Here is a 20,233-nt window from a genome sequence, read left to right as displayed (position 1 = left end):
TGATAGAAACCACACCCTGAAAGAAATATTTCCCAAATCCCCTCTTCTGGCCCTCCAACAACCTCCCAGCCTCGCCAAGCTCATCATCAGAAGCAAGCTCCCTACAGACCAGGACATAGCAACTCAAAGCAGCACCAGACCCTGCCAGAACAATTGATGCAAAACCTGCAGACACATCTCCCCTGCTATAATGCTCCATACCCCCCCCAACACACCCTTCAAGGTCCATGGGTCCTAAACATGCCTATCAACACAGTGTCTCTCATCCCCTGCATCAAATGCCCCAACAACTATGTGGGTGGAACCAGACAATCACTATGCTCTTGAATGAACTCACACAGAAAATTATAAAGGACAAAAACACCGTGCACTCTTGGGTGAACACTTTTCACACAGGGGTCACTCCATATCTGATCTTTCAGTACTGATCCTCAAGGGAAAACTGCTCAACACCTTCAAAAGATGAGCCTGGGGACTTAAATTCATAACTCTGCTAGACACCAAAAGCCTTGGACTTAACTGGGACACTAGTTTTATGACAATTTGTAACATACCACGCTGCCTGCCAACCTTTAATTGTGTGAACCCCTTACGCTTAACAATCCGTCCCAACTTGTATTTACCTTCCCCAGATCTGTAGAGTTGTGTGTGGTTCAACAGCTTGTCTCTCTCACCAACAGAAGTTGGTCCAATAAAAGAGATTACTTCACCCATCTTGTCTCTCTGAACAGAATATCATTCTGCTTGTATCTTCCACTAGATGGGGCTCAAACTCTATGCTATTTCCAATTTCCTAAAGGCCAAGCCACCAAAACACCAGGGATTCAAGAAGTGATGTAATCCCACTGATCAGAAATATTCTCTTGCTTTAAAGAAAAACTTTTTAGCATAATTGGCATGGACTCAAATACAAGGAAAACACAACAATACAAAACAAAGAAACAACCTTGATGCTGCTTTAGAAGCAAAGAGACAAGACACCCCTCATCCCAGGTCCAGGACCCAAGACTGGCAGGGCTGGATTGGGAACAGGTACAGGACTAGACTGGATTGGGAACCAGTTTTACTGACAGATGATTGGATTGTCCAATTCAGGCACCCACGACAACATGTGCTTGCAGTGCATCAGATATGCACATCTCCATGCTTTGTCATTGGCCAAGCGCAGGTGCAAACAGAGCACCTGGTTTGCAGAGATCATTTAGGCAGTCGTGCACACCTAACTTTGAAGCTATGGCCCCAAATCTTGTTGATTGAGGAAGTAACCATTATACTCCTGAAAAAGGGGAGCATTTCTGAAAGAGATCGTGGGCCTCACTCATGCTACCCTGCTATCAGGAGAAAAACTGGCTTAACACAGGAGGAGAGTTAGCTCACCGGTCTTCACAGGATATCCCCATGCTCCATACCTCCCCAACACACAAATCACAAATGGCTGCTTAAGCAAACTGGGATCAGATGCCCCCAACAAAATAGTTTTTTTGATCATCACTAAGACCTCTCTCTTCCCTCTCAACGGGAAGACAGAACAGGTAAATATATTCCTCTTCTGACCTGCTTCCAAGGAAGACCTAACCCAGATTTTGGAAATACTGTGTGAAGACTGACAGAGTCTAGCCACTTTGGCAAAATACCTTGTTTGGCTCAGTCCTTTTTAGCCTTGGAGACTCAGGTTTGGGGCAAGGCGAATCCTTATAGGTGACCCAGAGTCCTTCTACTCCTCTCCTCAGTCAATCCCTTGTGCTTATTTTCCTTCCCTTCTGGGGAGCGAGTGCAGCCTCCCTATTGGGAAGGTTTGGTGTCTTGCTGCAAACAGCCTACTGGCAGCTTCTCTGCTCCTCTCACTCCCTCACTCTCCCCCTCCTACCATCCAGGGGAGGGTTTAAAAAAGGTCCCAAGTAGTTGGAGTCAGCTGAACCTAAATGGTTCCCTAGCAACCCCTTCTCCAGCTGAACCTTATTGCCCTTGGTTATCTCTCCTCAGTGGATAGGGAGGGGCCTTTTAATCCCCTGGGACTAATTACTACCCCCCCATTTTGCAGCTGTTTGTCCTGAGTTTACCACAATACTTTAACTGCCCCCGAATACCATTCTCCTTTGCACAGCCAAGCATACCCGTCTCCACGATAAGAGCAAAGCAAGTTACAGACATGTTGCAGACATGCTCTCGGTTTGTGACTAGCCTAGGCCAGGCCTCAGGGTTTCCACCATTCCTTTATTCTGAGACCACCAAAGTCTCCCCAGGATACTCCTAATTCTGTTGCGTTTGCTGTAGGGGTGGAGGAGATAAGGTGAGGACAACCTCCCTGGGGAGCCCAATGCCTAGGCACGGGGCCAGGAGGAGACTTGAGTAGAATGCCAAAGAGTTTGTCCATGTCTGCTAGAATCCAAATGCATCACGTCCACAAGGTGCCTGAGCTCTCTGCAAGCCTCGAAGGGGGAAATCTCCATCACAAACGTAACCCTTTCAAATAAAGGCAACATGTCGTCACAGGATTGACCGACCCCAATCAGACCTTCCTACAGTTTTCTAAATTTTCACTCCTCACCTCCTTTTGCTCCCCTTTCCTGTGCAGAGCACACATGCCCTCCTGGCATGCTACAGCTTCTCGCTTAAGAGTCTCAAAAGCACCTTAATGACTTGGGTGCCTAATTCTTATTGCAATGTGCAAGTCAACAGAACTTAGGTGCCTAAGTCACTTAGGGCAGTGGTTCTCAACCAGGGGTACATGTACCCCTGGGGGTGCGCAGAGATCTTTCGGGGGTACATCAACTCATCTAGATATTTGCCCAGTTTTACAACAGGCTACAGAAAAAGCACTAGCAGAGTCAGTACAAACTAAAATTTCATACAGACAATGACTTGTTTACACTGCTTAATATACTATCCACTGAAATGTAAGTACAATATTTATATTCCAATCGATTTATTTTCTAATTATATGGTAAAAACAAGAAAGTCAGCAATTTTTCCCGTAATCGTGTGCTGTGCCACTTCGGTATTGTTTTGTCTGATTGTGTAAGAAAATAGTTTTTAAGTGAGGTGAAACTTAGGGTTCGCAAGACAAATCAGACACCTGAAAGGGGTCCAGTAGTCTGGAAAGGTTGAGAACCACTGACTTAGGGTCCTTTGATAATTTTACCCCTACACTACAGCCAGCTGACATTTTGCAAAGTTTTAAAAAAAGTAGTAAAAAATACATTTATTTTAAATGTGTAAGATTAATTTACTAGTTCGAGCTCTCCCGCAGGGTGAGATTTAATTGAAACTTTGAAACATTGAGAAAATGTTTCTAAAACAAAAACACAAATTGTGGGGATTTTTTTTTTTTTTTAAACTTTTTTCTGCTCAGCTCTGGTTTGCGGATGGGACACTGACGACGTTCGCTACTACAAAGACACAGCGCACGTTGGTCCAACAAACAAAACCTTTGTGCTGCCAGCTGTTTGCCCCGCTCTTTACCTGCAGTTGTCCACCAGGTACTGGACGATTTTGTCCAGCACTTTCTCAATCAAGGCCGTCCGCACCCAGATGTGTCTGATGGCCTGCAGCGTCAGGACAGGCGTTTTGCTTGAGGTAGACCCCTGCCTCTTGAGGGATTCCTGGCCATTCGGTTGATTTTTCCTGCAAAAGGGATACAGTGAAAGTTGTTGGAGTCCAGATTTTTACTTTGACAGAGCTCTGCGTGCACATGTATTGGAATACACGAAGTGCATCAGATGAAGTCAGATGTGGTCACTATGTTTTATGTTCACCGTTGCATTGGGGTGCTAGGATCCAGAATTTTATTCAGCCCATTATGAAGATAGGGTCAAAAGTGATGAATCATTTGGGGTGCCTCCATTTTGGGGATAACCAGACAGAGGTTTAAAGGGGCCTGATTTTCAGGGGCCAGATGTTTAGTACCCTCTGAAAATCAGGTCCCTTCAAGGCATCTCAAGTTGGAACCCAACTACTGGGACACTCAAAATCACTAGTCACTTCACAGGGACCTGTTTACAAAAAAAATCAAATCTGAATCCACATGCAGTTTTTGAAATCTCCTCCAAATGTGGGGGGATTTGGGATTCCATCTTATTTTCCCACTGTAGATTGGCTCCATTAGATTAGATAGACTGTATAGCAGGTCCATTGAACCCAGAGCAGCTGCTATTCTGGTCTGTTTGAGATTGCACCCAACAGAGCAAAAATCTAAATGTTCCAGAGAATCAACTGCCTAAAAGGCGCAGACGTTTATTTCTAATCAAATACAACTGCAAACTTCACTTAGCCCTTGCATAGCTGCAGGAAGGACTGTAGAAAGGATGGATGCAGACATTCAAATATTAACGTTTGGAGACTCATCAACTGCATTTCGACAGCATCCCCCATCCTGAAGGATCTCAAGGTGCTTTGTCAGCTGTGTATGTGACAGCCAGCTGCTATAGCTTGGTTTAAGAGCCAAAGATTTCTAGTTGGAGCCATAAGACTCTAGATTCCGTGTGGATCAGGCACAGCGGGGGACCTGTAACAAACACTGACCAATGGGTTAAACATTCATTCAGCACCCAAAATGCAGCCACCTCTGGGATGGAAGGCAGCAGCCCCATGAATAAGACAGTCGGGGGAGAATTATGGAAAATCTCTACTCTTATGAAAGTTCCATGAGATCTTTGATGGTTACAGAACAGCCATCGGGGTCAAATTTTAAGGTCACGTCCAAATGATCTGAGTTGAGAACCAGAGGGCTTGGCATGAGATGTTAACAATGAATTCAGGGTTTCCAAAGGGCTAGCCAGTAGCAGTGCATTTGATCAAAACTCATCCAAGTCCCAGTGAAATAAACGAAGGAGTGGGAGGTGGCTGGCCAGGGGCTGCGGTGGCTACAGAATACACCTGCAAAGCAATGCAGAGCTCGGTAAAGGAGGGGAGTTAGAGGGAGATGTACGCAGAGCCCAGCCAGTTCCAAAGTTTGGGAAAGGTGCACGCCAGGCAGCAGGACAGGACAAGAGGTGGGGCTCATCTCAAGGAAACAGATAATTCAACGGAACGGATGATAGACGCTGAGCCAGACTCAGCCCTGGGAGGCATCAGTGGATTATGCCAGGGATGAATTTGTTCCACTGTCTCAGCCAATCTGCTCTTAAATCAGATCAGGCGTTATCTGGCTTTGATGGTGGATGGTGCGCCAAATGCAGAGGGTCAGAGTTGAGTTCCGAGCGCTCTTTTGCACGCCGTACCCAGCAATGCGGTCCATGTCCAGCAGCAGTTCCCATGCTGCAGGTTATTGATTGGCCTGCCTCGACCCTACTTTCCTTTGGATTTTTTTAAAAATAGCCTCCAGCCTATTAAAGGGAATGGCTCAAATGCACACGCTATTCCTTATCGATCGATTCTTAACATGAGCTACTAACCCAGGGCCAGATTCAGGCTGACCCCCCTCAGAGGTGCCCAGGCATGCCACTTCTGACCTGCACACACTCCCTCCCCAGGCCATTTCTTGGTGCAGAGATTGACAAGCCCAGGTCACAGTGGGAAGCGGTTTAGTGAGCTGCGCAAATACGAAATTGACACCACTGCCTTTTCCCAGGCTTTGCATTCCACTGCCCAGACAGCACACTGGCTGGCCCATCCCAGTTTGCATCAGCCTCCCATCTGCTGTGCACGGTTGTCCCCACCTCCCCTTCACACTTGGAGCCATGTTCATTTCTCTTCCCACTGGCAGCGAGCTTCGTATTTCCTGCTACCCAGGAGTATATTGCCTTACAGGCCAATATGGATTATTCTTGACACACACAGTCGTACGCGCGGAACCTTGCCAGGGATGCCTTCTGATCCATGTAAACATCCTTCTGAACCTTCCCTCTACCCTTTTTTGTTTCTCTCTGATGCACTAAGGTGACCTGAAATGGGAGCGCTTTTTCTCTCCCCCACCACCCCATGTTTTGCATCAACACTGCTTGTGCCATTAGTTAGGCGGCACCGAAGGAGAACGCTGCTCCATCCAGAATGCCGTCAATGCAGCAACCAACGAATAATATAAGAAATGAAGACTATAAATACAATCATCAGAACAGTCACCCTGGACGCTTCACCGAACTAGGCAGCGCACAGGACGTAGAAAACAATTTACGGTAACGTGCTCACGGGTCACATTCCTGCCGAGTGCACTTTAGTCCAAGTGCCGACGCAGGAAAGCACTTACGCACGTGGACTAAATCCATTAGATTGGAAGCTCTTTGAGGCAGGGACAATCTTCTTGTTTGGTGTTTGTACAGCGCCTAGCACAATGGGGTGCTGGTCCGTGACAGGGCCTCCTAGGTGCTGCCACAACACAAACAAATAGCCGTAAGAATATCAGTGCCTCGTCAAGGCAGCTCTTAACTGTGGGGCAGCGTAGGCATGCCCTAAGTGCTGTCCTAAATAGGGATGCTTCTGTGAATCAGGGCCTCAGGATATAGCAGGGAGCCAGTTTCTCAGATCTGATACATTCAGCGAACTGAATTCAAGTCTCCTCTGCTCTGTTTTGTTAGAAGTCACAGCTGGAGGTCCCGGAGCAGTGGACTGGGAGCTTTCTCAGCCCTTAATTGAAGGGGTGTGGATGTTGAATTTTTAATAAAAGTGTCTTTCTGCCAAACGTTTAAACCAGACCAAATAAAATGGAAATAGGCAGAGATTTTAAATAAATAAAGAGGCAAAAAAAAAAAAAAAAAACTGGAAAAGGAAAGGGTTTATTAAACATACATCAATGAAAGAGTTTGGTAATAAAAGGAAGTTAAATAAAAGGTTTATATTCATGATGTTTATATTCAGAAACATCACAGTGGGTGAGCGAATATCTTTTATTGGAACATCAATTCATGCTCACTGGAAACCTATATAACTACAGGAACTTAGTGCAACAAGATATTCAAGAGACCAGAAGTTCCTACGAGTGCAAAGACCCCTGTCCAGGTTCAGCAGCCCCATTGTGCAAGGTGCTGTACAAACACATAGGAAGATGGGGTCCTTTCCCCAGTGAGCTTACAATCCAAGGCCCTGATCCTGCAAAGACTTATGCATGTGAGTAGTTCCACTGACTTCAATGGAATCACTGACAGTGAGTAAAACAGAGCACGTGCTTTAGACTTTCCAGGATCAGGGCCTCAGGCTCTTCACCTCAATGGGACTACGCGCATGTTTAAAGTGAGGCCCAGGCTGCTGAATCAATCAGGGCCTGATCATGGTTACCCTCCTCCTCCCTTGCCTTCACCCCTCCCTCCTATTGTCTGTTACCAGTCATTGGTTTATCTCATCGTTTATTAGGCCCTGATCCTGGAATGAGCTCCACACAGGAGGGACCCCTACTCCTATATGACCTCTGCTGAATCAGTCGGCAGGAAGGACACTGTAGGATCATGGCCTGAAAGTGGAAACGTCGTGTACAATGCTGATTGGGGTGTATTGAATCTGGTGTCTCTTGCACTGTTCCTCTGGTGGGCCTATCAGGTCTCCCAACGCACGTGAAGAAAAAAGGGTGGTCAAGGGGAACAAACAAGCAAGCAAAGATAAACGTTCAGGCCTTCTTTACTCCATAAATAACTGCCCTCTGCCACAAAGTGGGTGAATCGCTCCCATCTGGCCCTGGTTTTGGCAAGGGGAGAGCCGCGACTTCTGCTTTTCCACTAAGCTCTGTTCCTTCTGTCACCTGCTCCCACCCACCTCCACCCAATCGGTCTGCTTTGTCCACCTGTTGCATCCTGGCCGATACCTAGCTGCCCGTTAGCAGCGACTGTCTTCTGTGTTATTTGTCTCGACAGCACCTGGTATAATAGGGGGTCCTGACCCTTGACTGGAGCTCCTGGGTACACCGTGATTCACATAAAGAGTAAAAATTAAATGGAGCACAAACCCAGCTCTTGCCCTTTGGCCCTTTGCCATTCACTTGAGAACGTTTGAACTTTAGAAAATTTTGACAAAAATTCATTTTCTACAAGTTTTTCTGACCGGTTGAATTTTCCCCCAAAAGTTGCCCAAAGTAATTTTCCGAGCAGTTCTAGCTGTCCCCTTCAAGCTGCCATGACGGTCTCACATTCAGAACAGCCCTTGGCCTTACCTGCCTTCCGCCTGCTGCTGCAGTTTCTGCACTTTCTTGCATATGTCCCCAGCTACCGCGTACGTCTTGCCAACTTTGGTGAAGAGGGCAGCGACCTTATCGGTCCGGAGGAAGCCGGCGGCTCTGCGTTTCAGCATGTGCAGGAGGCATGCCTCCACCACACCTGGAAAAGGACAGGAGACATCACCATGAGCACTCGGATGGATCCTCCACTCCATTCTTCTTGGCACAAGTCAGTAAGGAGAGAAAGGCCATCTAATGAAACATCTCATATCTAGGGAGGGAGAGAATATGGGCCAGGGTAGTAAGTAATGAGGACCCAGGGGTTCTATTCCTGCTTCAGCTGTGGACTCACTGTGTGGCCTCAAACAAATCTCTTACTCTCTTTGTGCCTCAGTTTCCCCATCAGGAAAGCAGGGATAACAATACACTTACCTGTCCCACGGGGGTGTCATCAGGCTTGCTAACTGCACTGACAGCCTTGGATGAAAGTTGGACTCCGCAGTCAGGTTCTGCAGAAACCTGCATAAACCCAAATATCCTGGCAGGTGTGTCTATATTTATATTTTTTCCTGTGGACAATTTTGTGCCTCAGGGAGCCATTTATGTGGATTACATAACAGGAGGCTGGCCTTCTAGGAACTGAAAAGCAGAGAGAAGACCAGATCTAGTAATTGGTAACGATCTTGTAATTGGTAATTATGAGATTACTAATTGGCAATTGATCTCGTAATTGGTATATCCAAGCACCAGACCGGCAGTGATGGGTCCCCTAAAATACTATATTTTAAATTCCCATAAATAATTGTAATACCTAGCTCTTATATAGCACTTTTCATCAATAGATCTCAAGGTCAGTATCATTATCTCCATTTTACAGATGAGGAAACGGAGGCATGGAGTGTTGAAGTGACTTGCCCAAGGTCACCCAGCAGGCCAGTGGCAGAGTCAGGAGTAGATCCCAGGTCTTCTGAGTCCCAGTCCAGTGCTTTATCCACTAGGCCATACTGCCTAAAGAATCTCACTGGACATGTAAACGTGAATACTATCATCCCCTTGGAAGGTGAACGACACCTTGATGCTGCTCCGACTGACTCCACAAGGCAGGATCAGGCCCTAACTTGGAGGTACACTGAGCTAAATATGTGCTTTTACTGAGGACCTCTCCTTTTTGGCAGGAGCTCCCTGTTGTCTTAGGGAGATCCCACGTCCTGTATAATCAGGTGATTCCCCCAGTCTGGATACATTTGCTTATTGGGATGTGACAGACTGTCAGGGCGGCACATTCCCCAACCCCTCCCTTGTTGCGGGGGTGATGCTGCCATACACTTGTAGTTTGTGTTAGCTTTGTGCAGAATCTCATCAGGCAGGATGTGTCTCATCCCACCCCCACTTGGACAAATCTCCTAATCCAACACGTTAAACGTTTCTCCATATACCGAGGTCATTGACATGAAAGCAACGCGCTGCACATAAGCTAATCTGGGGACTATGTAGCCTTTATCACGGCGCTATCTTGATTTGCAGAAGCAGGGTAGGACAAATCATCCATTTATCTTCCAATCCTTACATGCTACGTATTAATCCTACACATCACGGGGTGGGTGTTTGCTCGGCAACCCTACTGCGGCAGAATTCAACTTTGTGCAGTGGTGTGTGCCTCTAAAACCAGCCTACCAAAACAAAACCCTATACTTCGTTCGCCCCCTGGGCGGAGGAGAAGAGATCGAACAAGCCACGTGTGACACGTTAGTCGTGTCGCTCCGTGCACTTCTGCGAGGCACACAACAAAGAGGGTGGTATCAGACCCGAGATACAACAGAACAGATTTGACAACCTAGATCAAGAAAGCAACGGATGGGGATGGAGTTATGACCTATTTTCCTGCTTCTTAAAAAGGCATCGATGTATCAGATTTGGTGCCCTATCAGCTGAACTGGACAGCCAAGCCCACAGCCACCTGCAGAGCATTCGCTAATGATCGGCCCTGCTTTCCTGGCGACTAACACAACACTTAGAGAAAAGCGGGGGGGAGGAAAAAGGAGAGGAAGTGGCCTAGGACTGCGTCTTTATCGGAACAGACATAACCAGGCGTGTCTGAATCCAGATGGGACAATTAGCGCTGGAGATCTTCGGGGAACAGGGCTGACTTTCTACATCTTTTACACAATGAAAGAGACTTCACTGAGGAAGATGATGGATTTAATGGCGGTGAGGGTGGGGGTGTTGTGAGTGTGGGTTGTTGGTTTTTTTTTTTTTTTTTTAATAGAAGGAAATGTCGTACATCAAATAGCCGCAAGAAGGCTGGATGGAGATATCCATCCCTGGACAGTGGAAAAATACAGGTTCCTTGCAGCACACCTGGCTTGAGCAGCGTGGGATTGATGCGGTTCTCACTGAAGTCTCTGGGGAAACCTGTTCATTCCCTTACGTCTTGCTAGGTGGGAAGCCTCTAGGTAAGAGGGACGTGACTAGGGACTTGTTTTAAAACCTTTTTTCTCTTATGTTATCCTTTATTCCTGCTGTTAAGATTAAACAATACTTGGGTTTAAGCAGACTGTCTGGTCACTGTATTCGCTGCCGGACACAGACTCCTGAAGGGAAAAACCCAGTCAGACCTGCTGGGTAGAACCAATGGAGATACAGGATGCTGTAACACCGGAGCCCAGTCTAGGGATGGGAGAATCATGTGATCCCACTCCAAGAGAGAGAGAGGCCTGACACCTGAGAGGGTGCACTCAGAGAGACCAGGAAGGGGACAGAGGTACAGCAAAGGTTGCCAGGCGTCCGGTCGAAGAGGGACCCTAGTGGCTCTGGTCAGCACTGCTGACCAGGCCATTAGAAGTCCGGTCGGCGGCACAGCAGGTCTAAGGTAGGTTCCCTGGCTCCACACAGCTCCTGGAAGCGGCTGGCACGTCCCTCTGGCTCCTAGGCGCAGGGGAGACCAGGGAACCTCTGCGCATTTCCCCCACCCCGAGTGACGGCTCCACAGCTCCCATTGGCCGGGAACAGCAGGCAATGGGAGCTGCGGGAGCGGGTAGTGCGCAGCGCGCACCACGCAGAGCCGCCAGGCTGCCCCTGTGCCTGGGAGCCGGACATGCTGGCTGCTTCCAGGAGCTGCGTGGAGCCAGGGAACCTGCCTTAGCCCTGCTGAGCCACCAACCGGGAGCCGCCTGAGGTAAGCACTGCCCAGCTGGAGCCCAAACCTGCACCCCAACCCCCTACACCAGGTCGGAACCCCCTCCCGCTCCTTAACTCCCACCCCAGAGTTCGCACCCCCACTCGCACCCCATCCCCCTACCTCAGCCTTGAGCCCCCTCCCCGCACTCCAAACCCCTCGGCCTCAGCCTAAAGCCCCCTCCTGCACCCTGAACCCCTCATTTCTGGCCCCACCCCAGTGCCCACACCCCCAGTCAGAGCCCACACTCCCTCCCTCCCCACAACCCCCTGCTCCAGCTTAGTGAAAGTGAATGAGGGTGGGGGAGAGCAAGCAGCAGAGGGAGGGGGGATGGAGTGAGTTGGGGGCGGGGCCTCAGGGAAGGGGGCGGCGCAAGGGTATTCGGTTTTGTGCAATTAGAAACCCGACAACCCCTTAGCGCAGCGAGCTCCGTACCTGTGATGCTACGGAGCGGTCTTTGTTCATCTTGCGATGCTTATCGCAACAGACTCTGAAGTTCACCAGCCAAACAGGGACTCCAAAGCCCACACTGGTTTTATTTCAGTCTTGCGCAATGCCCCGCAGAAATCTGAACATTACACTTTAGCTGCTGCAGAGAGCCATGAGCCTAGCCTGGACAATAGCTGTGCAATCGGGGTAAAAAGCCATTCATGCCTGCTCGTGTTTAAATCTAGGTTGCAAATGACTCATCCAGTCAACGCCATACCCAAAGGCGGACAATATTGCTTACTCATTGAAAAAGTAAGTCCCTGAAGCCTCCGCAGAGCACTCCCCTCTCTCCGGAGTTTGCTTTCCAGCCTCTGAGCAACGTTCGCCCATGTTTATTGATCGCAATTTACCACAGACTGCCTGCTGCTAACATCGCAACATTAAATTTTCATCACCAATAGCAAACCGACATACATTACCTCCGCATTAGAGCCTGGCAGCTAAGCGTGAAGAACGCAATACCTGCCTGCACGCTGAGCTCAAACTTGCCAGGTGCGGAGTGCTTCCTGCACCCTCCTCTATCGGGCTTACACGGCTCCCATGACTGGAGCATCTGAGCACCTCGCAGTCTTTAATGGATCCATCTTCCCAACACCCCTATGAGGTTCTATGATACTCATTTTGCGGACAGGAAACTGACAGATTCTTAAAGATGGGCCAGATTCTTAAAGATGTTTAGGCACCCAAAGATCACACAGATGGGGGCTTTTGAAAATCCCACTGGGCACGGAGGTGCCTGACTCCAACGGGATCACACCTCTGATTAACTACGCTGGCAGCAGGCTGGACTGTGGAGATGGCCCCAGCCGGCACATGAGTTAGCAAGTTGAGTTTTGAGAGCTGACCCTGTGGTAGCTAACTCAAGTGAAGAACACACCTTTTTTCGCCCAAACTCTCTCTGTACCTCAATTCCCCACCTGTGAACTGGGGATAACAATACTCCCTTTCCCCTTTGTCTTGTCTATTTAGACTGTAAGCCGTTGTATTTCTTACTATAGGTCTGCCCGGTGCCTAGCACAACGGGGCCCCGATCTCCGTTATAACTAAATAATAAATCATAGGAATAGTAGTAATCCACACCAATTCCCACAGGTGTCCTAGTCTGGGAATCCTTGTCTAAATCAAGGCCGTAGGGTGAGTTTGTGCTCGGCCTCAAGTGGCTCTGCAGGCAACCCTCTGGCCAAGACTGCCCTCTTCAGTGCACTTGTAATAGACACTCCAGATAAACCCTCATTTACAGGAAAATTCTAAACACAGGCCTTGCTCCAAACAAATAGATGGTTTGAATCAACCTAGTTTTATTGCTAGCTCCTTGCAAATGCACTGGCCCTTGGGAGAGACTAGAACGCATTTCATGCTTATCCTTCATCAACAAAAGGCTTTCATGTGTTTTCATTTTTAATTAAAGAATTCATGCTTTCCATCAATCAGTTCCTTAACCAGGGATACTCAAGATCTTACAGTCCGCTGATTTACTAGGGTAAACAGCACACAGTGGCTACTATCTTGGAAACCAGATGGATAAAATACCGATCCCTTGATTTTATTTATTTTGTTGGTCACACATTTCCCCATATTAGAAATCGCTGGTGTTTGAAGGCTACTTCAGTTGTCATTTACATTGACAGGGTTATTATTAGTGTAAAGTATTCATAAGCCTGCCAATTACCCTTCCCGGTTGTAAAAAGCAAAGGCTGTAATTCATCGAGTTCTATTAATATACATTTAGCTCCCACTTACTGTTCTCCAGCTGAACTGTAAATACAGTTACAAACAAGTTTGCAGATCTCAAAAATGGCAAGTTACGTGTACCTTTAATTTTGAAACATTATTAGTTAGTATTATTTACATAATGGTAGCATCTGGAAGCCAGAACCAAGGCCAGAGCCCCATTGTGCCCAGACACTGTACACACATGATACGTCTACATTGGAGTCAGAGGTGTGACTGCTTCATGTGTAGACATCTCCAAGCTAGCCTGGATCTATGTGGCTACAACAACAGCAGCAGCCGGGACCCTCGGTATGTACCCGAGTGGCTAGGAGAGCCAGGAACTCAGCCCAGATTTCCTGGGTGCCAGCCCAATGCCGTAGCCACAACACCATCCCCGTCTGAAGGCAAGCATGGACCCCACTTGAACTTCCTGGCCTCCTTCCACTGTGCAACCTTCTCACAGTCTCCTAAAGACCAATCTGATGAGAAATAAATACACAGCGTGGTCTTTGCAAGGGGCGGAATGCATTCCGGCAATGAGAAAAGCAGATTGTACAGCAATGTATCCCTCGCTAGCCTTTTATCCCAGAGCAGATCTGAGAAAGCAGACAGTGGAACAGGCAGGACAATTTGAAAGCTCGCGTTTGGATCAAGAACTTTTAGAACCAGAAGGAAGCAACAAGGAACAGTGCGGCCCACGGGGAAGCCGCCGTCACCCATCTGCATCACACACACACACACGACATTACAGCTCTGACGCGCTGCCCCACTCGAAGGCGTGCAGTGGATGTGGGCAGATAGAAGGAAATACCAACGAGACGCAGGAGACCAAGGACAACAGTGGAGACATGACAACAGCTGGAGCGAGAACGAAACAAAGGGCTGTGGAGCACTTTGCCGGATGTGTCTGGAGGGGCTCGTGTCAGTGTGGGGAGCCTCAGAGAGAAGCCAGGCTGGGTAGCTTGAAAGTTTCAGCTATTGAGCACAGGGCAAAGTAATTCTACTTTTCCAGCCTGGGTGGTAAATTCAGGTACCTTATGCCTGGGGTGATTCTCCTTTGGTAGGGTAGATAAGGGCCCAGTGTGTTCCTCTTATCCCCACAACCCCTCCCAGGTACCAGGCTACTGCTAACTTCCCTACTCTCCTGTAGGGTTCGGGCTCTGTTGGGGCTTTTCAGACACAGCCTCACCACGGGGCGGCCCTGAGAACATTACCGTGCCATCCCCATGACTATGACTGTTGCGTGACAGTAGAACCTAGAGGCCGCTGCCCCTGGGGCCTCACTGCGCTAGTATTGTACAAGCCACACAGCAAAAGGCAGCCCCTGACCCCAAGAGCTCACAGTCACGACAGATACAGGGCAGGAGGGGAAACTCAGGCAGGGAGCGGGAAAGTGACTTGCCCAAGGGCTGAGAGCAGGTTAGGGGTGGAGCCATCAACAGAACCCAGGTCTCTGGACTCTGGTGCTCCCGCCACACCCTGTGGATGTGTAAGCACCACTGCTCAGCGTGGTAGGTTCCCCACCCGTCTCCTTGGAGGAGACTCAGGGACTGAAGGTGTGGCCAGCCTCTGTGTGGGTGGTTCCTCTCACTTCCCGCTCTGGCTCACCCACCCACGTGCTGGCTGCAGGCAGCTCTGTTTATTATTTGTACTGCCGTAGGGCCAGGGATCCCTGTGTGAGGCACGCTATTCTTAGAGGCGTGGTGGAAGAAGTTATCAGCAGATTTAGACACTGCCTAGATGCAAGGACCCAGACAGAGGCCCGAGTCAAAGAGGAGGCTGAGATAACAGGCCTCCATGACCAGCAGGCTGGTGCTGGCCGCAGCGATGGAGAAAGGAGGTAACATCGTGTAGCCCCAGACCGAGCGGCAGCTGGTCTCTGATCACCAATTAACACAATTTACTAGGGATCCAATCAAGCTGAGGCTGGGAGCCTCTGCAACCGGCTCGTTTAGCGCCTCCAAGACCTGCAGGGACGCTCACCGCAAGCTCATGCTGCTCGGCAACGACTCGTGAGGGCAGCACAGGTCCCCTGCATCGACAGGACTTCAAGTTGACGGAGGCCCTTGTCACTGCCCGGTGAGGCAGGCATAGTACAGGCGGGGCTCGACCGACCCCCTGACGGAGGCATCCAGCCGCCCAGTACGGGTCCCCTTATACCGCGTCTTGCGGCCGTCACTCCAGAGCCGGTCCCCTACGGATACCGCTACGGGAAAAACTTCCGGCACCGGTGCACGTGGCGAGCACACACACCGACTATGGATTGGCCATGAGCAGCCACTCGAAGAAGCAGCGACTAAGCACACTGTCTTAACAACCGCAGGGTTCCAATTCTGCACATCTTGGGCCAAAGGCTCAGCTGCCCCAGAGGAGCCCAGTGGTCCAGCAAGCCTGATAGCCCGCATCCTGCACTGGGGTACTGCCCAATGGCTAATGATTCCTAAGACAGCAAGCCCTGCGCTCCCCAGCCACGCAGCGTACCGAAGCAGAACGTGCAATGCTGAGCGGAGGAACAGGACATCCCTGCCTGACCCCTCAGCAGTTAGGCATGAGCTTTCATCAAGACCACCTCCCGATGGGATGGGCAGCTACTATTTTCCTGTGCTCTGGCTTTAAGCAGGTGCCTCGGGCTGACTGCATCATCCCCAGGAGAGGGGCTGTCTCCGCTCCGAGGCTGTGCGGCAGGGCTGAGTGCTGCACAGATGCTCGAGGGGATTCACGAGTCCAAGTGGAGCTGCACGAGACGAACAGAGCAGGCTCCCAGAGCCTGTCCACTGCAAGGATCCCAGCCCAAAAGCAGTTCGGAGGCGGGGGGAGAGGGCAGCCGGCGCATCACTGAAAAAAACACATGAGATGTTTCAAATAAAGCAGAAATAATTGGCCAGGGTGGAACAGAGCTGGGAAGAGAAGCATCGCTGTTGCTTAGGAACAGTTGGGTTTTTTTTAAGAAGACAATAAAATATTAATGAAACCAATTTAGTAAAATCCACAGCCGACACGGCTTTAATTATTAATATTTGCTGTGGCTGATACCAAGGGTAATCTCCACCCCGCCTGTCCCGAAAGCCGCAATGTGGAATTATGTCACTGTGACATTTCTCACCACCACCTGTCATGACAATGCTACTTAATTGACTAGAACACACACGTGATGTACGTGCGACGGGAAATGGCAGGAAAGGCATTTGATGGAACCATTGTATTCTTGGGACTCGGAGACACTTGTCCTATTTCGGTGGACAGCCGTGGGGTTAAGGCACTGGCCTGGGAATCAGGAGATCTGGTTTCGATCCCTGGATCCACCTACTGTGCGACCTTATTTAAATTTCTCTGTGCCTCAGTTCTCTCTCTGTACAACAGGGATAAGACGACACTCTTTGTCCTATCTGTTTAGGGGATAGGGTATTCATGGTAGGGGCTGTCTCTTAATCCATCCATGCCTGCATTTCCTAGCCCAATGCATCAGAAGTTAGAGGCCTAAAGCACCCCGAGGGTACCCATTAGAATCCAACCCACCCCTCCCGCAAGCTCGCCAGGCCACACGCAGCATTAGTCAATCAGCTCAGCTTGGCTATATGAAGCGGCCTTTTGTGTGTGTCCAGACACAGGACCACCCAGTGGTTTGGGGGCGGGACTCGGGCAAAATCTGGACTCCCCCCACTCTTCCAGAAAAAATGAACAATGAGGGGGAAAGGGGTTTGGAGAAGGAGCCCTCCCTCCCTCACCCTGCACGGGCTGGGCCCAGCTCCTCGCTCCAGGCATTGCGACCTGATGGGCAGCATTGCAGCACCACATAGGTTTGGCCCCGCTTCATCATGACAGAGGGGCCAAGAGGTCAAATTCCAGCGAGCGGTGTTGCGACCCTGTGAGCCAGGTCACACCACCACATGGTTTGGGAGGCTCTCTCAGCCTGGGGCAAACTTCCCCTTTTACCTCAACCCCATTGGTAGCCCTGGGCAGAGACAGTAATAATCTCATTGCATGTCATCAGATTCCCATTGCCCCCTTCCCCCCCACACACTGGAAAACCACATTGATCAGCCACTCAGAACCAAACTTGGCCAAATGGGAAATGTCAAATGGGTTTAAAGCGCATGCAAAAAACCTGCTTCTTCTTGGGTGTCTTAGGCTCCTGCCAAAGAAGATCAAGAAATGACTGTCACTGGGGTAGGATGTGTAAGTACCTTCATGGGGCAAAAATACCAGGTATTTTCAGGTGCTAATCTACCAGAGAAAGGCATAATGAGAACCAATGGCTGGAAGCTGCCTCCAGGCAAATTCAAATCTGAAATAAACCTCAATTTTTTATTTTTAAACAATAAATGTGATCAAAAACTGGAACAAACTACCAAGGGAAGCGGTGAATTCTCCAACTCCAACTCATCCAGTCTTCAGGGAGGAATCCAGTCTTGATTTGAAGATATGCCTTAGTCAAACAAGTTATTGGGTGATATACAGGAGTTAACTGGATAAATTCTCTGGCCGGGGATATAAAGGAGGTCAGACTGAAAGAATTACCAAAACTTTTATAACAGAACTGCAGCCAGGGATTACTTCACGCTTCTCTGAAAGGCAGCCATTTCTGAAGTGGGACATGGCAGCTATTTAAGAGCGCCCCACAGCTCTACACAACAGTTTATTAGGTCAAGTTGTACCATGTTGGAGAGAAGCGCTCCTATCAAGCACCTCTTCTACCGCTCGGCGTGTCGGAAGGTATCAACTCACCCAGAGCGGTTTGTTACAGCACTTCACAGCAAGCTGCAAACTTAGAAAGGTCATCAACAGGAGCGTGCCAAGCAGTTACAATGAACACCAAGGAGCGCTTCCAATAACTCCATATAGACCTAAAAGGGGTGAGAAGTACGGACGAGAGCCAGTCAGGCTGTTTGGATTCATAGGGAGCTTGGGTGAATCTGTTTGGTTTCAGGTCAGATGGGATCACATGTCCAGAGTTTCACTTGAAATGTCTCTTTCTGATAAAGCTTCAGAAGCTGGGTAAAACTTAACCGAGCCTCCAATTAAACTGGCTAGACCTTGCAGAACTGTGGAGTTCAGGAGGGTTTCTTCTACAGGTGAAGCCGCCATGTAAGTTATTAGGCCAGAGCTAGATTTTGAACCCAACCCTGCAAAACTTCAGGAATGATGTCGTCTGAATTCTGGAATGGGCCCTGGTTCTAGTTTTCGATCAAAACCAATCAGGACTAGCCCAGTTTTATTCAAGAGTCAGGTCAAAAAGTTTGCAAACCTTTCAACAAAGTTGGCACCTGAGTTTGAAATGAAATCCCAAACCAGATCTTGTCCTCAAGGTGGGTATCCGGTGCCTAAAGCCAGGTCAACACTAAAAAATGAGGTCGAACCAACTACACGGCTCAGGGGTGAGAAAAATCCATGCCCCGAGTGACATAGTTAAACTGATCTAATCCCTGGATTAATGACAGTGACAGAAGAACCCCTCCCGTCACTGCCGTGGGTGGCTACACAGAAGCAGTTTCTCGTGACGGCAGAGCCTCAGAAATTGTCCTCCCTCAAATCTAACAGGAGGCTTCTTGTGGCACACTCTCTGCTGTTGAGGAACCGAGGTTACTTCCAAACTCAGTGGTGCCATGTGGCCAGCTTCTATAATGCTGAATGAGCCTTGAGTTAAGGTCTCATTTTTTTGGAACCTGGTTCAGGTCGAATTGCGATAGGTCCCCAGAGCCATGGGGGTTGTCAGGGTTGCAGTTGGCTTCTGCCTTTCCTTTGGTGTTACTGGCCTGGGCTTTTATCAGATCCAAAGTCAGATTTCTGTACTCAAGGCAATTCATACAAACCGACGGCTGGCTCTGTGGTAAATCTGGGCCGGATGCACAGCCCGCTGAAGGTAGTGCAAGTCTTTCTATTGACTTCAGCAGGCTTTGGATCAAGCCCTTGAAGCGTTACGTACGGCTTCTCCAAAGTGTGCTCCATACAGTATTTCCCTTACCTAGGAGAAGGATGATCCAGTGCTTACAGTGCTAGTCTAGGCTGTGGGAGGCCTGGGTACCATTCCTCCACCACTGATCTCCTGCATGACCTTGGGCAAGGCACTTGGTCTCTTCTGCACTCAGGTCCCCATCTGTACAATGGGGATAACAGCACTGCCCTACTTCACAGGGGTTTTGTGAGGTACCCAGACACTACGGTAATGGAGGCCACATACGTGCCTAAGACAGACAGAAGCCAGAAAAGTGGTGCTCAACATTCGCAGTGCCCAGGATTTCTCTCTCTCTCTCTCCCTTTTTTTAAAACCCATAACAAAAATCAGACACCCACATCAGAATCAATTGACCAAAAAAACTTTCCAGGCCCTTCCCAGTCTCTCTCTATCCTGCCTATCATTTCTCATCTGACAATGAGCTGTCAGCACTTGCCTCTGATCTGCCCGTGCGGCTGGTCTCCGTTCTCTACTTGCTGCATTTCCAAAGAAAAACTTTTGTGCTGTCTCCCAGGCTGCCCCACGCCCTTGGGAGGCACTCCCTGTACACGTCGACAAAGCGACCTCCTTCTCTGCCTTCAGACCTCTCCTTTGCCACCACAGTTAGGCAGGTGGTTTGCAGAGACCACTGCCCATCAACTTGGCCGGTACTGTCTCGCTCATCTGTTGTCTCCAGTCTTAGACTTGTCTGTAAGTCCAGTGCTTAATTTGTAACGAAAGAGGTGCCAGAAGCTCAAGGAATTGGGTGCTGGGCTCAAGCAGTTTTTTTACTTTCACAACTGACGCGGTAAGCCCAGGGGTGCCAGGGCTCTAAACTGCCACGCCC

At 49.2% G+C, this 20,233-nt stretch overlaps 1 protein-coding gene across 6 annotated transcripts in view; it reads right to left on the bottom strand.

Annotated features, from left to right (window-relative positions):
* Window positions 1-20,233, bottom strand: part of SGSM2 (small G protein signaling modulator 2) — a 142,076-nt gene that overhangs the window by 41,935 nt on the left and 79,908 nt on the right. For all 6 annotated transcript variants that reach the window (XM_084650858.1, XM_084650857.1, XM_084650860.1 and 3 more), the window contains exons 3-4: window positions 8,075-8,237; window positions 3,463-3,624 (exon numbers count right to left, since the gene is read on the bottom strand). In XM_084650858.1, the coding sequence (XP_084506984.1) occupies window positions 3,463-3,624; window positions 8,075-8,237 (325 nt within the window). The remainder of the gene's footprint in view (window positions 1-3,462; window positions 3,625-8,074; window positions 8,238-20,233) is intronic.

Source organism: Lepidochelys olivacea (assembly GCF_965140295.1).
Source record: "Lepidochelys olivacea isolate rLepOli2 genome assembly, chromosome: 17".
Classification (NCBI taxonomy): Eukaryota; Metazoa; Chordata; order Testudines; family Cheloniidae; genus Lepidochelys; species Lepidochelys olivacea.
Note: the sequence above shows the minus strand (reverse complement) of the source record. Positions and strands in the feature narration are given on the sequence as shown.